Source organism: Camellia sinensis, chromosome 6 (assembly GCF_055761805.1).
Source record: "Camellia sinensis isolate YWXY chromosome 6, ASM5576180v1, whole genome shotgun sequence".
Taxonomy (NCBI): Eukaryota; Viridiplantae; Streptophyta; class Magnoliopsida; order Ericales; family Theaceae; genus Camellia; species Camellia sinensis.
The window spans coordinates 95,849,763-95,868,913 of record NC_138966.1 but is presented as its reverse complement, the minus strand read 5'-3'; the positions used below and the strand labels follow the sequence as shown (position 1 = coordinate 95,868,913).

General features: G+C 32.4%; 2 protein-coding genes across 3 annotated transcripts; one reads left to right on the top strand and one right to left on the bottom strand.

Moving 5' to 3' along the window:
• Positions 1-7,693: 7,693 nt before the first annotated feature.
• Positions 7,694-14,617, top strand: LOC114297778 (cytochrome c oxidase subunit 6b-1). Its single transcript, XM_028242254.2, has 5 exons — positions 7,694-7,878; positions 13,638-13,775; positions 13,876-13,958; positions 14,063-14,144; positions 14,299-14,617. The coding sequence occupies exons 1-5, from the start codon at positions 7,711-7,713 to the stop codon at positions 14,350-14,352; spliced, it is 525 nt and encodes a 174-aa protein (XP_028098055.2). The 5' UTR covers positions 7,694-7,710; the 3' UTR covers positions 14,353-14,617.
• A 1,799-nt stretch (positions 14,618-16,416) lies between these two features.
• On the bottom strand, positions 16,417-18,416 carry LOC114297779 (histone H3.3). 2 transcript variants are annotated; one of them, XM_028242255.2, is made up of 5 exons: positions 18,313-18,416; positions 17,763-17,834; positions 17,534-17,610; positions 17,350-17,440; positions 16,417-16,820 (listed from the first exon to the last, which is right to left on the bottom strand). In XM_028242255.2, the coding sequence occupies exons 2-5, from the start codon at positions 17,832-17,834 to the stop codon at positions 16,650-16,652; spliced, it is 411 nt and encodes a 136-aa protein (XP_028098056.1). In that variant the 5' UTR covers positions 18,313-18,416; the 3' UTR covers positions 16,417-16,649. The 2 variants fall into 2 exon arrangements, with proteins under 2 accessions (XP_028098056.1, XP_028098057.1); XM_028242256.2 differs by having other exon boundaries at positions 18,248-18,381.
• Positions 18,417-19,151: the final 735 nt, after the last annotated feature.

Below are 19,151 nucleotides of genomic sequence, written 5' to 3'. Positions count from 1 at the left end.
GGGACTACTGACGTTGATAGGCCCATAAAGGCCATAGCCTACTATAAACAACCCAAGCCTACCACTTAGGGCCCAATACATAACTCAACTGATAAGGCCCAGCACCATCTGGAAGTCAACATGGCATGAAGGACCAACGATATTCAGACACGTGGCAGGTAAAGGGCAAGCCACATCAGCAGACAAAGATCTACAAAGTTATTGCCACTGCACATCGCCATTAATGCACCCCCTCACTGCATTTATTACGACAACACCTCTCCGTCGGGACAGCACGCCCTCACCCTGAACAAGGTAAGCTATAGCATAAACTTTTGGCCAAGGTGACAAGTCGGAAGGGGCAACGAAATGATTACCAAAGGATATAAACAAACGTTGAAGACAAGAAGAAGGTTAAGCTTTTCTATCTCTAATCTATCTACGTATTCCACTCTCTCTCTCTAACTTGCTCGTCGGAAGGTTCGCTAGGGGACTCCCCGTTCCCCGTTGAACTCTTGTGCAGTTTCTCTGGTGGGCTTGGTCATTCGGACATTAGGCTTGAGGAGCGTGGATCAGTCCAACCTGTCCTACCAACAAAAACTGCATCATCATATTTAATCTCTCATTTCTCTGTTAATCCTTCATATCGATACTAATATTATCCGAAATTGAGCACCATGCAAAACAAATACTAGATTGGACTATCTAATGGAACCTATATATTCTCCACTTCCAATCTCTTTGTCCTTGTTCCACAATCAAATACCAGAATAATAATCCGATAAACCCTACATATTTTTCCGACTTTCAATCACTATAACAGTGAGGTAATTAAACATGCCCATACTTTATTATCACAACTTAAAAACAATGTGGTGATAGTTGAAGTGGCATAAGTGATTCCCAGGTCAATAATTAAATTAAAATTGTAAGCTAATTTACTTTTTTAAAGATGGTTCCCAACTTCAAATAAAGTTAAACTACATAAAATATGATATGGAGTTGTGTAAACTTTTCCAATTGTCCAACACAAACCTATTAATTGAGTTCCAACTTAGTTGAATGGTAGGAGCAAAAATGAAAAAATAAAAAAACATGTTTCTCACAACTGAACAACTCTATAAAGTGTCACCAACCACGTAACAGTATTTCCATCAATGAAAAAAAAAAAGTTCTCACAGATCTAGCCAAAGCAGTGGTTCAACCATTAGGTTGTCAACTTGTCCCCTAAAAAAAATTTATTGATTAAAATTTTATTTTTTAAAGAGCCAATAAAATAATGTCTTATTTTAATATTTAATTTAAAATCTCAAAAACTATTAAATCACTACTATACTATTGAAGAGATATATTATTGTCGTATTACTTGTGATATTAGTAGTTGGAGAAAAGAGGTGGCTGCTTTTCAACATTAGGTACAAAACGATGATGAAAAATGTGGTTCTCATATGTGAATTTGTGTATGATGTTTTGAATTTTATTATAGCATAATGAGTGGTTGAAACAAAAGTTACAATGATGCTTAATCACTACCCAAAAAAAAAAAGAAGTTAAAGTTTTAGAAACAAAAATTTAGAGATAAAATTATTTTTTAAGGATCAAATATTTTTATTACGAAAAGTGCTCTTATTATATTTTTAGCAAAAAAAATTAGACATTAGTTATGAATTATTATCTTTTTAGGATCAAATTTTTTGTCTTAAAAAATAAATCATTTTGAAACCAAATTATTTTGACCCTAAAAATGTATTTATTAATAACATTTTTAAAATTTTGTTGCTAAAAACTTTATTTTTAAATTTTTGGAACGACCTTGTAACGACTATCCTCACGACGATAGAAATTGGTCTCTAAATATCTTTTACAACAAAATTTTCACTTTCTGAGACCAAATACCCTCATATGTTGTAATGAATGAAAGGCTCGTTATGGGGTATTGTTGGCTTATTTTTCCTACGAAGGAAAATATAATAAATGCGAGCGTGCCAGTAAGGATTGAAAAATCCTTACAGATTAAATTCAAGCCAGTTATCAAGCGATTGCATTGACGGTTCTTTTGCCTCAATAAAGAGGACTTTAAAATTGCCAAGTGTAGAGAAAAGAAAAATTAAAAGAAGAAAGAAGGAGACAAAGAAAGATAATTGAATGAACAATCAAAAGTAAAAATTACTTACCTCTACTCCTATACTTCGAAAAGGAAGTGCATAAAATGCTTTGAAAATGAAACACTGAAAATAAATGCTTCGAAATATAAATATATGTTAAACTACTCCTAAGATAAGGAAAATGACAAGAAATATTGAAATCCATTATCTTTGATTTGAATTGTGGCCTTTTACAATGTAGCCATGAATGGCTATTTACAGACAAATATTTGTAGGAAAAAACTTCCAGCAATAACTACCCAATAACCACCTAAAACTACCCACTCTTCCATCTTCATTCCCATAATGCCACATAACCGTGCATGTCTTCATAACTTCGCATAACCTCCAAATGAGTAGGAGGATGCCACATGTCCTGCAATTATATAAATAATAAATAATAATAAAAATTGCAGATTTATGGTGTTTACATTACCCCCCGCGACCCCTTAAAAATGATGTTTATTTGAATTTTTTGAAGGGCCGAACCAAGCACATGACTAATCTAAGTAATAAAGTGCTTCGAATAATATCAACAAAGTGTTTCGAATGATATAATAGCATCAATAAACTGCTTCGAATGAGCATGAAATTATAACTAGATGTTGCGAATTATATATATACGCATTGAAGGGATATTATTACAGAAAAGTTTCGAAGGATAACCATATATTTTCAAAACAAAGCCAATGATTCATCTTAGCAAACTGTTACACATGCTAAATAACCAGCTTCGAATGTGGTATAGAGGACTAAAATTATCATTCAAATGTCGAAAATGCCAACAAATGACGAATTACATCCTTAGAAATACTCGGCGAAGCTTTAAAGGTTCACAACTATCACTATTTTTTCTTCGAAGCTGTTGTTGATGCAAGATGGAGTGCTTCGAAGCTTACAAAATTATGACAAAAAGGCTTTCGAAGCAACTTTTGGCCAACATTGTGGTTATTCAAATTTTGTATGTTTTGGTTCACACATAATTAATAAAAATATTAATTTTATGCTTTAAACCAATTATTAATTCTCCGAAGACACCAAAACCGTTGTTCTTCGAACCAACTTTTATAGAATACTAGTTATATTTTCATGTAACAAATGGCTATAAAAATGGTTATCAGTAAAGCCACTAATTATCATGCCAAAAATAGACATTATTCGATAATTAATTAATTATCATTTTACATATATTTGAAGGGAGGTACACATTTCGAAAGTTTTCTCGTCCCATGTTACATTTTGAAGGTGTTTATTGATGACAAAACCACCCTTCGAAAGTCACATATATTACTAAAGGATTAAAGTCATCATTTGAAAGTGCTCACGACATCTCTTCGAACTAAATCCAAAGAGTTGGATTATTATGAAATTAATTTGGCATTTTAACTAGCCATTAATGGCTATAAAATGATATTTCAATGAATAATCTACTTCGAAGTGTCTTGAGACATGCTTCGAAGGTAACCACAAAACCAAATGGTGATGGTTTTATGGATCAACTAATAATAACAATTTTGGCTTAATATATTGCAATAACGAAATATTACTTGTTAGTCATTCCATCAAAGTCAATGTTTGATGTGATCCACAAATCCAAAATGGATTTCGAATAACAAAAGTCATGGTATAGTGTGACCATGAAAATTCATACTTTTTGACATTTTGAAAAATGTCAAAAAATTTGAATTCATGAACAGTGGCTTGTTCATTATTTTCGACCATGTTTGTTTTAAAAACATGACTTTTGCCGAATAGATTTTCATAATTATTTGACAAAGTGGGTTGTTTTTCCATGTTAGCCATTAATGGCTTATGAAAATCACTCATAGATATGTTATTTTCATGACTTGACTCTCTAAAAATTAGTTTTGAGACCCCCCAAGCCATGCATGGAACATCATTCTTAGCCAAATTTGGCTCAAGAACATACTCTTTCGTTATGTTAATTTTATAATTTGGCTCTTTAAAAACGGACTCTTAAACCCCCCGAGCCATTAATGAAATCAACTATTTACTTTTGCTATTTTTAATCATGAAAAAAATCTGAAAAAATTCACCAATTTTGGCCATTAAGGCCTCAATTAAAGACTTAGTAGTGAGAGTTGATAACTCATCATTCCATTGGTGAATTTTCATATCAAGTTGATGAATTTCTCTAATTAAATGGTGTCTTTTTTCTTCCACCAAATAATATTGTAAGAGATGAAAATTTATTTCATCAAGAAAATAGATCTCTTCTTGATGATCCAAAATTTCTTGTTTACGCCAATAAATGTCATCTAGGCTATTTGAAATGAACAAATCCAATTCATTTTTCATTTATCACACTTGACGTCCCACTGGGTGTGCCAAAAATTGTTGGCTTATTTTTCCTACGAAGGAAAATATTATAAATGCAAGCGTGCCAGTAAGGATTGAAAAATTCTTACAGATTAAATTCAAGCCAGTTATCAAACGATTGCGTTGACAGTTCTTTTGCCTCAATAAAGAGGATTTCAAAATTGTTAAGTGTAGAGAAAAGAAAAATTAAAAGAACAAAGAAGGAGACAAAGAAAGATGATTGAGTGAACAATCAATAGTAAAAATTACTTACCTCTACTACTATGCTTCGAAAGGATGTGAATAAAATGCTTTAAAAATGAAATGCTGAAACTAAATGCTTCGAAATATAAATATATGTTAAACTACTCCTAAGATAAGGAAAATGACAAGAAATATTGAAATCAATTGTCTTTGATTTGAATTGTGGCCTTTTACAATGTAGCCATGAATGACTATTTATAGACAAATATTTGTAAGAAAAAACTTCTAGCAATAACTATCCAATAACCACCTAAAACTACCTACTCTTCCATCTTCATTCTCATAATGTCACATAACCGTCCATGTCTTCATAACTTCTCATAACCTCCAAATGAGTAGGAGGATGTCACATGTCCTGCAATTATATAAATAATAAATAATAATAAAAATTACAGATTTATGGTGCTAACAGGTATGATCCAAACTTACAAGTTTTGGATCAATGGTTGGAAAAAAAAATCAAAAACATTATGTTGATTGTTAAAGTAATTAAATTTTTCTTAAAAAAATAAAATAAAAATAATTCTAGCACAGGCGGCTAGGAGCTTTCAAGCATGAATGTTGAAGCAATGATCTAATTTTTATTTTTTCACATGTGCAAATTTTTTTATTTTTTTTTTATTTTTTTTTTTATTTTTTAACTTTGTGTTAAATTCAACGATCGTGCTACGTAGCTTGAATGCCGCGGCTCGAGACGCGGCTCGACACCAAAACGACGTCGTTTTGGTGTCGATTTTGTTTTTTTGTTTTTTTTTTTTTTCCTGGTTTGCAAAACGAAGCAGAAGAAGAAGAAGAAGAAGAAGAAGAAGAAAAAGAAGAAGAAGAAGGAGGGAGAAGAAGAGAAGGGAGGAGGAGGAGGAGGAGGAGGAGGGAGGGGAGGGGGCCATAAAAACCGGTTTGAGGAGGAGGGGAGGCTGGGCTGCGACGGAGGCGAGGCTGCGACGGAGGAGGAAGCAGCAGCGGCGACCGGAGCTGCGACGACGGCGGGGCGGGGCTGCGACGACGCCGACCTTCTTCCTCTCCCTCCCTTCTCTTTCTCCTCTCCCTCTCTTTCTCTCCCTCTCCCTCTCCCTCTCGAGCCATTTCGAGCCTGGTAGCTTCGAGCTACCAGGCATTTCCGTAAATTCAATGACATATTGAAGTGATAATAACTGAGCTTTGAAATGCAAATATTGTTGACTCTTTTGACTCCATCAGAGTAATCAATATGGCAAGTCTTATCCTGGAATAGAAATGTTCAAAATTTAAATATATAAATAAATAAAAAATCAATTGTGAAGAGTAAAATTTTAAGTTGCCGATGTTTTATATGTTCAAATTCATGTTGTTTTCTTTTTTTTATGTGATTAATTTCAATAAGTTAATATTTTTTCGACGCTTGGTATTGATTAAAAATAGTAAAGCACTAATAAATTTTAAATAATAACAATGTTAGAGGGTCACAATTTTTGTAGTCACAATGGCTTAAAACTGCCAAAACGACGTCATTTTGGGTGCAAAACATGCCAAAATGACGTCGTTTTGACAGTTTTGAAATAATAATCTTATAAATTATTTGATTTTTTACTTTTTTTTATTTTAGTGTGAATTACATAAAGGGTCAAATATAAATACACGTGTGTTACGTGTTGAGGGACAAATATGAATTTTCTCACAATGCTGAAATTATTAAATGTAACACTTCAAAAAAAAAAATTTATGTCTACTTTTTTCAAATGTAACAACGTAACATTCTAAAAAAAAAATTAGTGTATTTTTCTCAAACATAATAACGTAACATTCCGAAAAAAAATTTTAGTATACTTTTCTCAAACGTAATATACCAATGTAACACACTAAAAAACTCCTTAGTACATTTTTCTCAAATGTAACAACGTAACATTCTAAAAAAAAAATTTAAATAAATTTTTTCCAAATGTAATACTCCAAACAATATAACACAAAAACTCCTTAGAATTTTTTTTTTTTCAAGCACTCTAATGTAATATCTGAAAACCATACTAACAGAAGTGTAGATTTTAACGCTTGACAACAAACACTTCAGCCACTAATCCCCCCAAAAAGAATCTTCCACACCTTACATTTTTATTCCTATCCCAAAAACAAATCAAAATATTGTAAAAATGAATCACGAAAGAGCATTCACTTAAATTTAAATGGTACCAAATCTAATAAATATAACTTTTCAAAATTGAAAAGACTTATTGGTTCATAAGAAAACTTTTAAGATTAAATGGATTAACATTCTCCGCATGGTATTATAGTTAAATTTTATTAAAATTTATTTGGTTTAAACCATTTTCTTTTGAAGAATAATTGCTTAATTTTATTTGTCACAATTTAACTCTCTCACAAAACACGTACTGTACCAATTGTATTCGTAAATGTCACCTTCTAGTAAGTTGTTGTTTGGGAAGTGTTAAAAGAAATATACTTTTTGATTTTGTATGGGAATATATATAAAATAATAAAGCGATGATGTGAGTACAACACCACCAGGGATTTAAATTATCATCTCAACCTTAGTTTATAATTACAATTGAGCTTTAAAATATAAAAAAAAAATATCCAATAAATTTTATTTTATTTTATTTTTATATAATTTTCATTGAGTTCTAATAATTTTTTTTTTTTTATAGGGTAATGTTGAGAGAGTTAATTCACATGGTAATAAAATTCAATGAAATTTCAAGGGAAAAAATAAACTTTATTAAAAAAAAAATTTAAGAAAATTTTAAAAAAATCTCAGAGTTTGACTATTGTAATAAAATAAATATGAATTTTTAATGATTAAAATATCTAAAATATTCTTTTTCGTTGAATTTAATGATTAAAATACTTTCTTTTCCGTCAATTTTACTTAATGAAAATAAGAAAATAATTTAAACTGAAAATAAAATAAATTAGAATTTAAATTGACAAAATTAAAAATTCAATCCTGATTTTTTATTTATTTATTTATTTCCCCCAAACCTTTTCTTAAAAATCAACAAAAGCCTATTTTATGGGCCAACTTGTGATCCCGAGCGATATAATTGATGGGCTTAGCGAGCCCATTAAATATAGAATGAGCAGCTTAACAAAACAATTGTTCATCGAATTTCTACTTTCACAACCTCTGCAATCATCCATGGCGGAAGTCAAGACCCCCACAATCCTAACCCTATCTGAGGTACTATGAAATGTGTCTCTGTGTGCTGTAATGTTGCAATGCTTTTTGAACTTGGATTGTATTACCGATTTGATCTTCTTTTTTTCTTTTTTTTGATAATTCGAGTGGATTCGATGAAATTTACTTCAATTTTTTTTTATCGACATTGGCTTTTTCTTCGATCGGCTTTTACTTGAATGAATCGGCTGTTGTTGATTCATAGATTGATGTGTACACAAATTCAGACACTTCGGATTTTTTGGAATTATGATTTGATGTCATCATATTTGTGTAGTGTTTTACGGGAATTCGTTCAATTATCGTTTTAGCAGTCATAATTGCATGATGATCTCTGTCAAGGGATATGGGTCTATGCATTGAGATTCTAATAGAGGTGAATAACATGAATTGTTTGGTAGGTTTATTCTAAAGATTCATGCTTTACAGCTGTTTGGATGAGGTGATTTGGGAAGAAAATAAAAGAAATGCTTTTTTGTTTTTTTTTGGTTGTTGTTGTTGTTCCTATCACTTGTTTGGATAGAGTAGAGAAATGGAGTGAAATGGGAATAATTTGAGAGAGACTCATTTTTCTCATGACCCTTTTTTTTAATCTCTCCAAAAGTGGAGAGATTTGGAGAGAAAATAAACAGTCATTTTGGTATAATACCGGAACTACTTTTTTGGATATTGAAGAAATAAAAGACTAACACCTATAAAATGTTAATTTGGGAATATAACATGATATTATTTCTTTTCTTTTCTTTTCTTTTATATAGTTTAACCAAACAATATAGGAGATAAATCATTATCCTTTCTCTTCTTTTCTCTCCTATTTATCCAAACAAAAGGGAGAGAAATCACAGTCTTTTTTTCTCTTTTCTTTTCTATCCTAACTTGCATAATTATTTCTTTTCTTTTCTCCCCTAAGTTCCCAAACAAAGTGTTAATGTTTGTAGAGGACAAGTGAGCGGTTTTAGTTTTTGAGGTCTGCTCTTTCTTATCTTATCTGTAGTATATGTCTAATAAAAGATCTATGTGGAAGCGAATATGGGGCAGCTCTACATATAGAGTTGTGGCATCAATTGATTACACTGGTTTTGAAGAAGAAGAAAAAAATTATTTTTATTTTTAAGGAAAATTGACCCCTTTAATTGAACCCACTGCAAAGAGTTGAAACCAAATTTTAGAAGCTTCAATTTACTTGCATCTGAAATCATTTTTTCTTTTTTCTAATATACAAATAGTCCCTATTCCAAATCTCCCTTGTGTCATTGTCTCAAAACTCTTTCCTACCCGCATGATCAGTGTTGGAGAGATTGATCATATGATAGATCAAGTGTTTAGAATAAGATGATAGGCTATGAAGCATGGGTACTCCGAAAATGTTGCCGTACTTGTACCGAGTATTGGTACTGATAGGGCTGCATGCGTACCGGATGTTCAAAATACGTACCGGGTACTTTTTATACATTCTTTGACAGTTGGGTACTCCATGAGTACTTCATGGGTACTCCATGAATACTTCATGAGTACACCAAGCTATGGGATATTGGTGGGGATATGTTTAATTTATTAAAGAATTCTTTTTTACTTGAAATTGTAAATCCTTTACTTGATATGCCAGAGATGAAAAATGTATTATTCAATGATAAAGTTGATGAAAGCGAAAACTAAAACTTCAAGTTTTTAAATTTTGGTTAGCTTGCTTTTGGAATGAAACTTTGTTTTGTAATTTCTCCTATTTAATGTCATTAAAATAGCTTATATACTTTACTTTGGTTTTGGTATTATTGAACTATGATTTCTCTTTTGATTTTGTAATTTCTCCTTTTAGTTTTGGTATTGAATTTTGATTTGTGGATTGAATCTCAAACTATAAATTATAAAAAATAAAAAAATTATTGACGTACCCTAGCCGTACTTGTATTCTATTTTTTTTAGGTCTTTCCATATCGGCGTACCCGTATCATACTCGTACCAGTATCCATACCCGTACTCGTGCTTCATAGATGATAGGAGACATTTGGTATGGAGGATTTATCTCATCTCTTTTACCAATAAGGACTAAAATGGTGAAAATAACATTTTTAGCAATGAAATTCATAAAGAATTGATTGCACGATCAGATGGGGGGTTATTGGATGAATCATTGTTTAATCACATATATCGAAAATAAGATATTTGATAAACTGATAACGTAACAATTATGCAATGATTTCAAAATACAAAAACTCATCAATGGCAATATTAAAGTTTATATATTTGTGTATTTCTTTTTTGGGGAAAATGTCAGTACGAGGGTTTTAAACACTTTGTTTATTTATGATTTTAAGAAATATAAATTGTTTTTGTCAAATTATTAAAAATAGTAAAAAATTCTTCGTAGAATTTGTGAAAATTTATTGACTAGAGAGAACAAAAATCCTGGAGCCGCCACCGTATGGCATATGGATCTATGCCTGGAGATTCTACCTGAGGTGAATAACATGAATGCTTGGTAACTTAGATCTTGAGGTTTATGCTTTAATGTTTATAGAACACACACACACGAGCAATTTTAGTTGGTCTGCTCACATATTTATAGGCATTGTTGTCAAACTAAGAAGCATGGACACGGACACGTGACACGACACGGATACGACACGGACACGCCGACACGATAATTTTCAAAAAATGTAGGACACGACACGCGGGGGACACGCATGAAATATATAATTTTATATATTTATTATATGTTATATATATGAATATATCATTCAAAAATAATAAAAAAATGCAATATGACATTAATCCCTATAAATTTATGTGATTTTTGTTTTATTATTGTATCTTAAGTTGTTTTGTTCAAACTTATAATTAGTTTCACATGTGTCTAATTGATAGGCATGTGTGTTTAAGAGATGGACACGTGTGTCCTCCAAGTGTCCATAGAGTGTCCGGGTCTTTAAAAGATAGGACACGTTATAAAGAGTGTCGGACACGTGTCGGGAAAGTGTCCAAAGAGTGTCGGTGTCCGACACGGACACGACACGGATACGTTACCTTTTTAGAAGTGTCCGTGCTTCTTAGTTGTCAAATGACAAATTGAATCGCGAATTGTAATATTTATTTATCTAATATAAAATATATAATTTATATATGTATATATATATAAATGCACACATAGTGTTTAAGATGAAGTACATACCAATATAATTAAACTATATATATACTATATATTTATATACACGTAAATGTTATGGTATATATGATTAATACCAAACTCCAAGACCTAAGCAAACAGTCACACACACAACGAATCTAGAACGTAAAAGAACTAGAAAAAATAAATTCACAAACCAACACAAAAGATATACGTGGTTCACCCAAATCACGGGCTACATCCACAGAGTTGCTGTGGATTTTACCAAGGTCAATATTAAAGGAGTTACAAGAGGCTCTCACACTCAATGTCAGAAACTCTCTCTCTCTCTCTCTCTCTCTCTCTCTCTCTCTCTCTCTCTCTCTAGTCTGACCAGTTTTACCGCAGCCTCAACACTTGCCTGTAAAACTTTGGTCGAGATGGAGATCGACCTTTCCTCGATTTACTTTGCTTCTCTTCTTTTTGCTGCCCTTGTTAAGCTTCCTACCTCTGTCATCAATTGCCAACGCCGAACTAGTGCTTTCACCGTTTTCTTTTCTTTGGGTGTCTTCATTCATAACCAAACCCACTACATGATCCATGCTCAACTTTGCCAAACTGGTGGAATTGCTCACTGCAACAACAAACAAATTCCAACTTGCAAGAAGACTTGATAACTATGCTAAAACCTTGACTTCTTCGTTAAACAAGATACTAACTAATTTCAACTGACTGATCAATGAGTTGAAATCATTAATATGCTCAATCGCAACTCCTCCTTTGGACATCTTCAAGTTGAGCAACTTCTTGATCAGATGGATTTTGTTCGTGGTTGAGGGCTTCTCATACATCCGTGACAGAGCAGCCATCAAATTTTTAGTTGTCTTCTCGTTGCAAATATTAAACGCAACTGATGTAGCAAGGATAGCCTTACTGTACCCAAGGCTTTCTGGTAACTCCTACTCACTAGTCTTCATTGTTTCTAGCTTTTTGGCCACTCCTGCGAGAGGAAGATAAAGATCCTTCTAATAGAGATAATTCTCTATTTGCATCTTCCACAATCCGAAGATTGAACCGCTGAATTTTTCGATCTTCGCTTTGCATTCGTCTGCCGTAGTTCTTGCTTTAGGAACCAATGCTTTGATACCACTTGTTATGGTATATATGATTAATACCAAACTCCAAGACTTGAGCAAACAATCACGCACACAACGAATCTAAAAATCAAATTTACAAAGGAACACGAGATTTACGTAGTTCACCCAAATCACGGTTACATCTACGGAGTCACTGCGGATTTTACCAAGATCAATATAAAAGGAGTTGCAAGAGTCTCTCACACTCAATCTCACAAACTCTCTCTCTACAATAATCTATCTCTCTCTCTAAGATCACAAAACTAATGAATGAATTTAGAACATAGATATGGGTGTATTTATAGGGTTGGCCTTAAACCCAATCCTAAATTAATAAGGAAACCAAAACCAAAACGTAAATTAAGAAGGAAAAATCTCAACCAACAAGGAAATAGTTTAGAGTCCAAATCTAACCAAACACTAATTTTCTTGTTTCTTTTTCCTAATCTGATTAGGTGTATGTAGTGTTTCAGGCTCCACCAACAATAGTATAATCACTTATATCAATAAAATTAATCTATTCTATATATTTTGATAGTTTGGCGAAAATGATGTAATTTCATGCTTTAGAAACAAAAATCGTAATGAATTGTTGTGAATCGCAAATTGAATTGCACAATTTACTCAATTTCCGATTCAATAGCATGATTCAAATTATGTTTATCGAAACGCGTATTGAATCATATGAATCGAATCACGAATCGCACAATTCTAACAACCATGTTTATAGGACATGTTTTTTACAATAGACTGATGTATAATCATTTTTCTGGTGTTTGCTTATCTTCTCTGTATCTCACCCTCTAATATTTTCATGCAAAGTGTTACTGCTGCACATATATTTCTAGGAAATATTTTTTTATATTAAACTATGATTAATATATTTATACAAAGTATTCCTGATTGCCTTAGGCTTATGGAAGCTGCTGAACCTCTCTCCCAGTTTTCCATTGAGTTGCTGGACTCTTTCCTTGTATTGCAAATAGTGTTTATCCCTGAGTAGGCTAATTGCATTTTGTTGTGTACATTTCTGCTTTGTTCTTATAGACATTCTAACATAAAAATAAAAATAAAAATAACTGCACATTAATAAAAGGCTACTTGCACCTTCATTTTTATTTTTTAATTTTTATTTATTTATTTATATTTTTGCTGTGATATATATATATATATATATATATTCTGTATTGCTCGGCTAAATAATTTTTAATCAATCTTTTTAGGCTATAAGAACCAAGTATATGTAGTTTAAGATAGTGTTGTTATCGGCTGGCAGTAGTGATTAGCTATATGTTTTGTCTACAAAGTGAGGTCTCTCAAACATAGCCCAAGTATTGCTGATCCAAAAAAAAAAACTCGGCCCTAGTATATGTAATTTTTGGAATATACCATGTAGCCAATTACTCAGAAGATGAGAACATGAGAGGAACCTGTGTGGATGTTACATGCTCGCTCACATCTTCCGTGGGCTAATTTTTGCTTGCTCATGGTGAAACCTTCTTGTGTGATGCTTTGAATTGCAGCAATATTTATTGAAGGAGAAAGAAGGGAAGTTGGATATTGCTACAAAGCCTACCGAAGAACCGGAGGCAAAAAACCCTGCGAATTCCACCTTCGAGGAAGTCATCACTCAAGAAGTTGAACAGACACCAGAAATTAAGGTAAGCTTGAAAGGACCATGATCTTTAGCTGTTGTTTTATTTCTTGCATCAGCAGTGTACTACTTTCCACACTTCCTTGTGTACTGTTGTTGGATACCAGATTGAGACAGCACCAGCAGATTTCCGTTTCCCAACCACAAATCAAACTAGGCATTGTTTTACCCGATACATTGAGTATCATCGGTGAGTCAATCTAGATACTTGAGTTACCTAATTATGTGTTTCTTAAACTATACACTTGCCACACTTTTATCTTGTTTTTTTTTTTTTTTGGGTGTCTTTTTCAGGTGCGTAGCTGCAAGAGGGGATGGTGCTTCTGAGTGTAACAAGTTTGCAAAATACTATCGCTCTCTGTGCCCTGGTGAATGGGTATGTTTTGAATTTTGTGCTTTTGCTTGCTTTTGCGACCTAATTTTGTGTTGGAATTAGTTTCAACCATGTAGACATGTTGATATGACTATGATGAAATTTGCATATGCTCCGGTGATCTTGTCTAACTTTGTTGTATGGCTTACAAATGCAGGTAGAGAGATGGAACGAGCAAAGGGAGAATGGTATCTTTCCAGGTCCATTGTAAACGGTACCTGCTGAAGGACTTAAATATATTTTGTTTCCTGCCATTGTATCCAAGTTGCTTGGGCTTTCTGGATGAATATCTTGAATAAGAACCGAGCAATATCAAGAGAAGTTGCTATTTAATGTGGTTAATAAATTTTTTTGTTTTCTTGTATGTAGTTTGAGTCCAAAAACATATTTGTTTCTGTTTCTTGTAACAAAGGAATTTACAGTCTTCACTTGCATGGAACTCATTTTCCTTCAATATTTATTTATTTATTTATTTATTTATTTATTTCTGGCTTTGGCTTTTTCGTGACAGAATCAGGTCACCAAAAAACATAAACATAAGCAGTGGCGTAAATTTTCTATATATATCAAATGATAAGAGATTATTGCTTGTGGGATTGTCAAACTCTTTCCTTATGAATGCCAATGTAGTGCATGAATATCTTTGGAGATGCCTGGAAAGTATCCTAGTTCCCGAGTTACATCGTGCAAAGTGATTGTCTGGATACTTCTGGGAGCTGTTATTAGTGTCAAATGGTATTGGGGTCTTTTTTCTAAAGTCCTGTGCTATTCTGGTCCGGACTCTAATAACTTTCTTCTAGCAGAATCAAGACAAAATTCCTATACATTGTTTGGATAAATGCTTGGTTAGTCTTTTTTCTTTTAGAGGAATGGCATTAGCATCCTGATGGCTGATGCTATGTAGCTATAGTTGGCAAGGACTTTTTTGATTATTTTAGTCATAAAAAAGCAAAATAAACTAAAAAATCAATAAGATAAAATGTCACATTTAAATTATAATTATTTTGGCCTTGTTTGGTTTGTGTTTTTCAAAAAATTTTGGAAAAAATTCTCTACAAAAAAGTTTTCAAAAGTAATCAAACCAAATAAATTTTTCCAAAATTTTTTTTCAAAACTTGTTTAGTTTACAAGTTTTCTAAACAAATTTCTCTCATACACATCAAATCAATCACTTTTTTCAAAACTCTCTCAAAATAATTTTTCAAAACATCTTTTAAAATAAAACTAAACCAAATAAATTTTCGAATTTTTTATCTCAAAACATGTTTCTCAAATACAAACCAAATAAGCCTTTCATTTTTTCTTTCATAAAAATCAAAAAGATCATTCTAGAGAAATATTTTTAACTCTAAAATAGTTAAAAAATTAGAAAGTTAAATAGTCAAAAAATTACTCCAACAAATGTCGTATATCTTCTCAGTATTTTCCCCTACCCAGGAAACGTATTTTCTTCTTCTGGGTACAGTGAATTGATGCGAGTTTTCTTTGTGGGACTGGCTTCGTTAATTTATTGGAGCAACCGATGGGACTTGTGTTCAAAATTGGAACTTCTAGACAATGCACTGTTTAAAGTAAATATATCATCATCAAGAAAAACTTACAAGGTGGTGAAGAATGGGTATAGTAAGGACGAGTCAAAGTGCAACAGCTGCTTATAAAGCAAATCCTATTTTGGTCAATCTTGATTACTTGATCCATTTTTATATTATTGAGATATTTTCATCATGTAATCAAATACTTCACCGCCAACATTCAGGGCATTCCGCTTGTATGGAGATTTAGGACATCGTGTGCATTGAATGGCTACCCACTTGATATTCAATAGTTTTGCAATGCATTGCATGCATAAAATAAAATTCATTTCTTAATGATGCAGAAACAATGGCAGACCTTCATGCATATTTTGCATACAATGAATTAGCTGGGCCAAAATATGCCCACCATTCAAGCTTTTTTCAGACTGAAAGTAAGCTGAACCATTACAGTAAGTTCGCAAATAATGATCCAGAGATCATCTCTTAATAGTCATATTTTTGTAAGTGTGTTGCTATGACATCTAAATGTAATGCTCAAGGCATGTATCTGTTGTAGATCATTATGTCCAAAACACTGAATCTTCTTCAACTTGAATTTGTGCTTGGAATTTGTGCACAAGCACACCGAATGCAACACAGCTAAACACATTTAAAAAGGAAGAACCACCAAACACAAGAACTATAAATTCGACAAAGACAATATCCTGTCAAACAAAACAGATCCAGAAAAACCAAAAGAATTCACTGAAGAATAGAGTCCTTAGTATATTAATCCAGTCATAATGTCACATTTATAGTTTCTACCAAATTACCAATCATCCACTGGGAAGGAAAAGAAAAATCCATATCAAATAAGTAATACAACTAACCACAAAAAAAAAAAAAAAAAAAAAAAACAATTCAAAGGGTTCAAAACATCATTAAAGATAATTAGGTAACTTTGCCTCTAGTAGGCCCACCATTTACGAAGAAACTAAGCCCTCTCACCCCTAATTCTCCTTGCAAGCTGAATATCTTTAGGCATAATGGTCACCCGCTTGGCATGAATTGCACAAAGATTAGTATCTTCAAACAACCCAACAAGGTATGCCTCTGCTGCCTCCTGCAACGCCAAGACTGCATGGCTCTGGAACCTCAGGTCAGTCTGCATTCAAACAACATTCAAAGCCAGCCCAAAAAACTCAGTGATTCCAAAAAAATATTTTAAATAATAATTATAATATTTAAAAAGCAGTCATAAACCCATATCTACAACACCACAAATGTCCTGGGTTATTGACGAGTAAATTTGGCGAAAAATCAAACTCCATGATCTATAACTCCTAGCTTATGATCTAAGGGTTAAAACCAAAACTTGTATTTGTAAGAAAAGAGGGGCATTATAATCCATGTCACATACCCCAATGTCAAATTAACATTATAATACACAAAAAGGTGTGCACACCATGTGCTAATAGACTAGAGAAGTTCCAAATTTTGAAATTGGCTAATAAAGGCAGTTACAATAGGGCAATTTCAAAGAGAATGTAGTAGTGACAAAGTTTCAAAAGTATTCTAGGCTATGCAGTTTATAATAGCAAGTATAGAAGATAGTATAGATAATAATACCAAACACCACATACATCAGCAAGTAACCTAGGAAACCATAGCAACATTAAAGTAGATCAAATCACCTTAAAATCCTGAGCGATCTCACGAACAAGCCTCTGAAAGGGCAGTTTCCTGATCAAAAGTTCGGTACTCTTCTGGTACTTGCGAATTTCACTGCATCATATATATAAATCACATAAATCTAACGATCAAAAACACCGATAATTGAATCTAGGATTTCACAAAAACATAGTTTAAACCACGCACCGAAGAGCAACAGTTCCAGGTCTGTATCTGTGAGGCTTTTTCACTCCTCCAGTAGTTGGGGCAGACTTGCGAGCAGCCTGAGAAATCAAACACAAATTTTCAAAAAAACAAATTCACAAATTGACAAACATCACAATCCCCATATAATATATATATATATATATATATATAAATCAATACCCAAAACAATGTTCATTAAATTGAATGATAATAAAGAACAAAGTAGAACCTTGGTCGCAAGCTGCTTCCTTGGCGCCTTGCCTCCGGTCGACTTGCGAGCAGTTTGCTTCGTACGAGCCATCTGAATTTTCAATACAAAATCAAATACCTCACATACAATTCAATAAAAATCAAAAGGAAAAACCCTCTTTTTTTCAACTCATTTTGATTTCATTGTTGTCAAAATAACCAGAATTAAAAACCCTAATTATTAAACGTTAGGGCTTCCAAAATTAAAGGATACCCCAAAAAAAGAAAAGATTTTTCTTTCTTGTTCATGAGATTTTTCTCAGCAATCACACAGAGAACATCACATGTCAGGTATCAAACGAAAATTTCAAACTACATGATCTAAATCGCTACGTATAATACAGGAACCGATTTCAAAAAAAAAACCCTAAAGTTGAATTATATCAAACGTATGGCGAATTTCGGTCCCAGAATACAAACACTTCAAAGAATTGAAGATCAAAATCCATAGGTGTAGACGCATACCGGGGTGTGGTGTTAGATTGAACCCAAAGAAAGAAACGAATATCCTTTAGGAACGAGAAAATTACCTTCACTGGAAACAAACAGAAAAGTTTATCCAAAAGGGTGGAAGGCGAGGGTTGGGAACGTGACCTTTATTTATAGTACGCGAGTTTCGAAGTTACCAGGCGGTTAGGCGGCCAAGATTGACTTTTCACCGTGTTTGTTTAGAATAGAATCGTACGGTGGAGAGGTGCTTCTGATGTGTTTTCTCTGTATCGAATTGACGACTGAGATGGGTTTTCTGAGGTACTTGCGGATCGTCACACTAAAATACTCGCTTCCTATTGGTTCATTTCATATTGGTTTCGTTTGGAAAAAAAAATCAGTATGCTTTTTTATTATTATTATTAATCTAACCTGAAAAAATTTTAAATTTTAAAAAAAAAATTAAAAGTAAAATAATTTTAAAAAAATTAAAAAGTCACTATTTTATTTAAATCACATCATCTTTTTTAAGTCACATTACCTCTTTATTACGTCACTTCAAACTCAACTCATATACAATTCATATTTCATAAAAATTTAAAAAATACACTTATTTAGTTCATTCAAAACCATCTCTTAACTTTATTTTTCTTTTTCTTTTTCTTTTTCTTTTGTTTTATAATTCGAGCTAAAAGCTTGCCAAACGGCAGCATTATTTCTCTCTTTCGCTTCATTGTTTTGTTGTTCGACAAGTTTGAAAACGACGCCGTTTTGCTTGGTTCCATTTTTTTAAAAATAATTTTTAGAAAATTTTATTTTCTTATTTTTTGTATTTTTTTGTTTGTACTGAATTTTTTTAATATTTTAAGATTTTTTTTTTTTACTTTTTAGACGTACCTAACATAATTATATCTAAAAAATAAAAAAATTATGAAAAAAA

Excerpts from the sequence above, each read along its gene's own strand:
- LOC114297778 (XM_028242254.2), top strand. The coding sequence starts at position 7,711 with ATGGGCCAACTTGTGATCCCGAGCGATATAATTGATGGGCTTAGCGAG. Across the intron at positions 7,879-13,637 it reads CAATCCTAACCCTATCTGAG|CAATATTTATTGAAGGAGAA; the intron begins GTACTATGAAAT and ends TTTGAATTGCAG. Across the intron at positions 14,145-14,298 it reads CTCTGTGCCCTGGTGAATGG|GTAGAGAGATGGAACGAGCA; the intron begins GTATGTTTTGAA and ends TTACAAATGCAG.
- LOC114297779 (XM_028242255.2), bottom strand. The coding sequence starts at position 17,834 with ATGGCTCGTACGAAGCAAACTGCTCGCAAGTCGACCGGAGGCAAGGCG. Across the intron at positions 17,441-17,533 it reads CCTGGAACTGTTGCTCTTCG|TGAAATTCGCAAGTACCAGA; the intron begins GTGCGTGGTTTA and ends TATATGATGCAG. Across the intron at positions 16,821-17,349 it reads AGATCGCTCAGGATTTTAAG|ACTGACCTGAGGTTCCAGAG; the intron begins GTGATTTGATCT and ends GTTTGAATGCAG.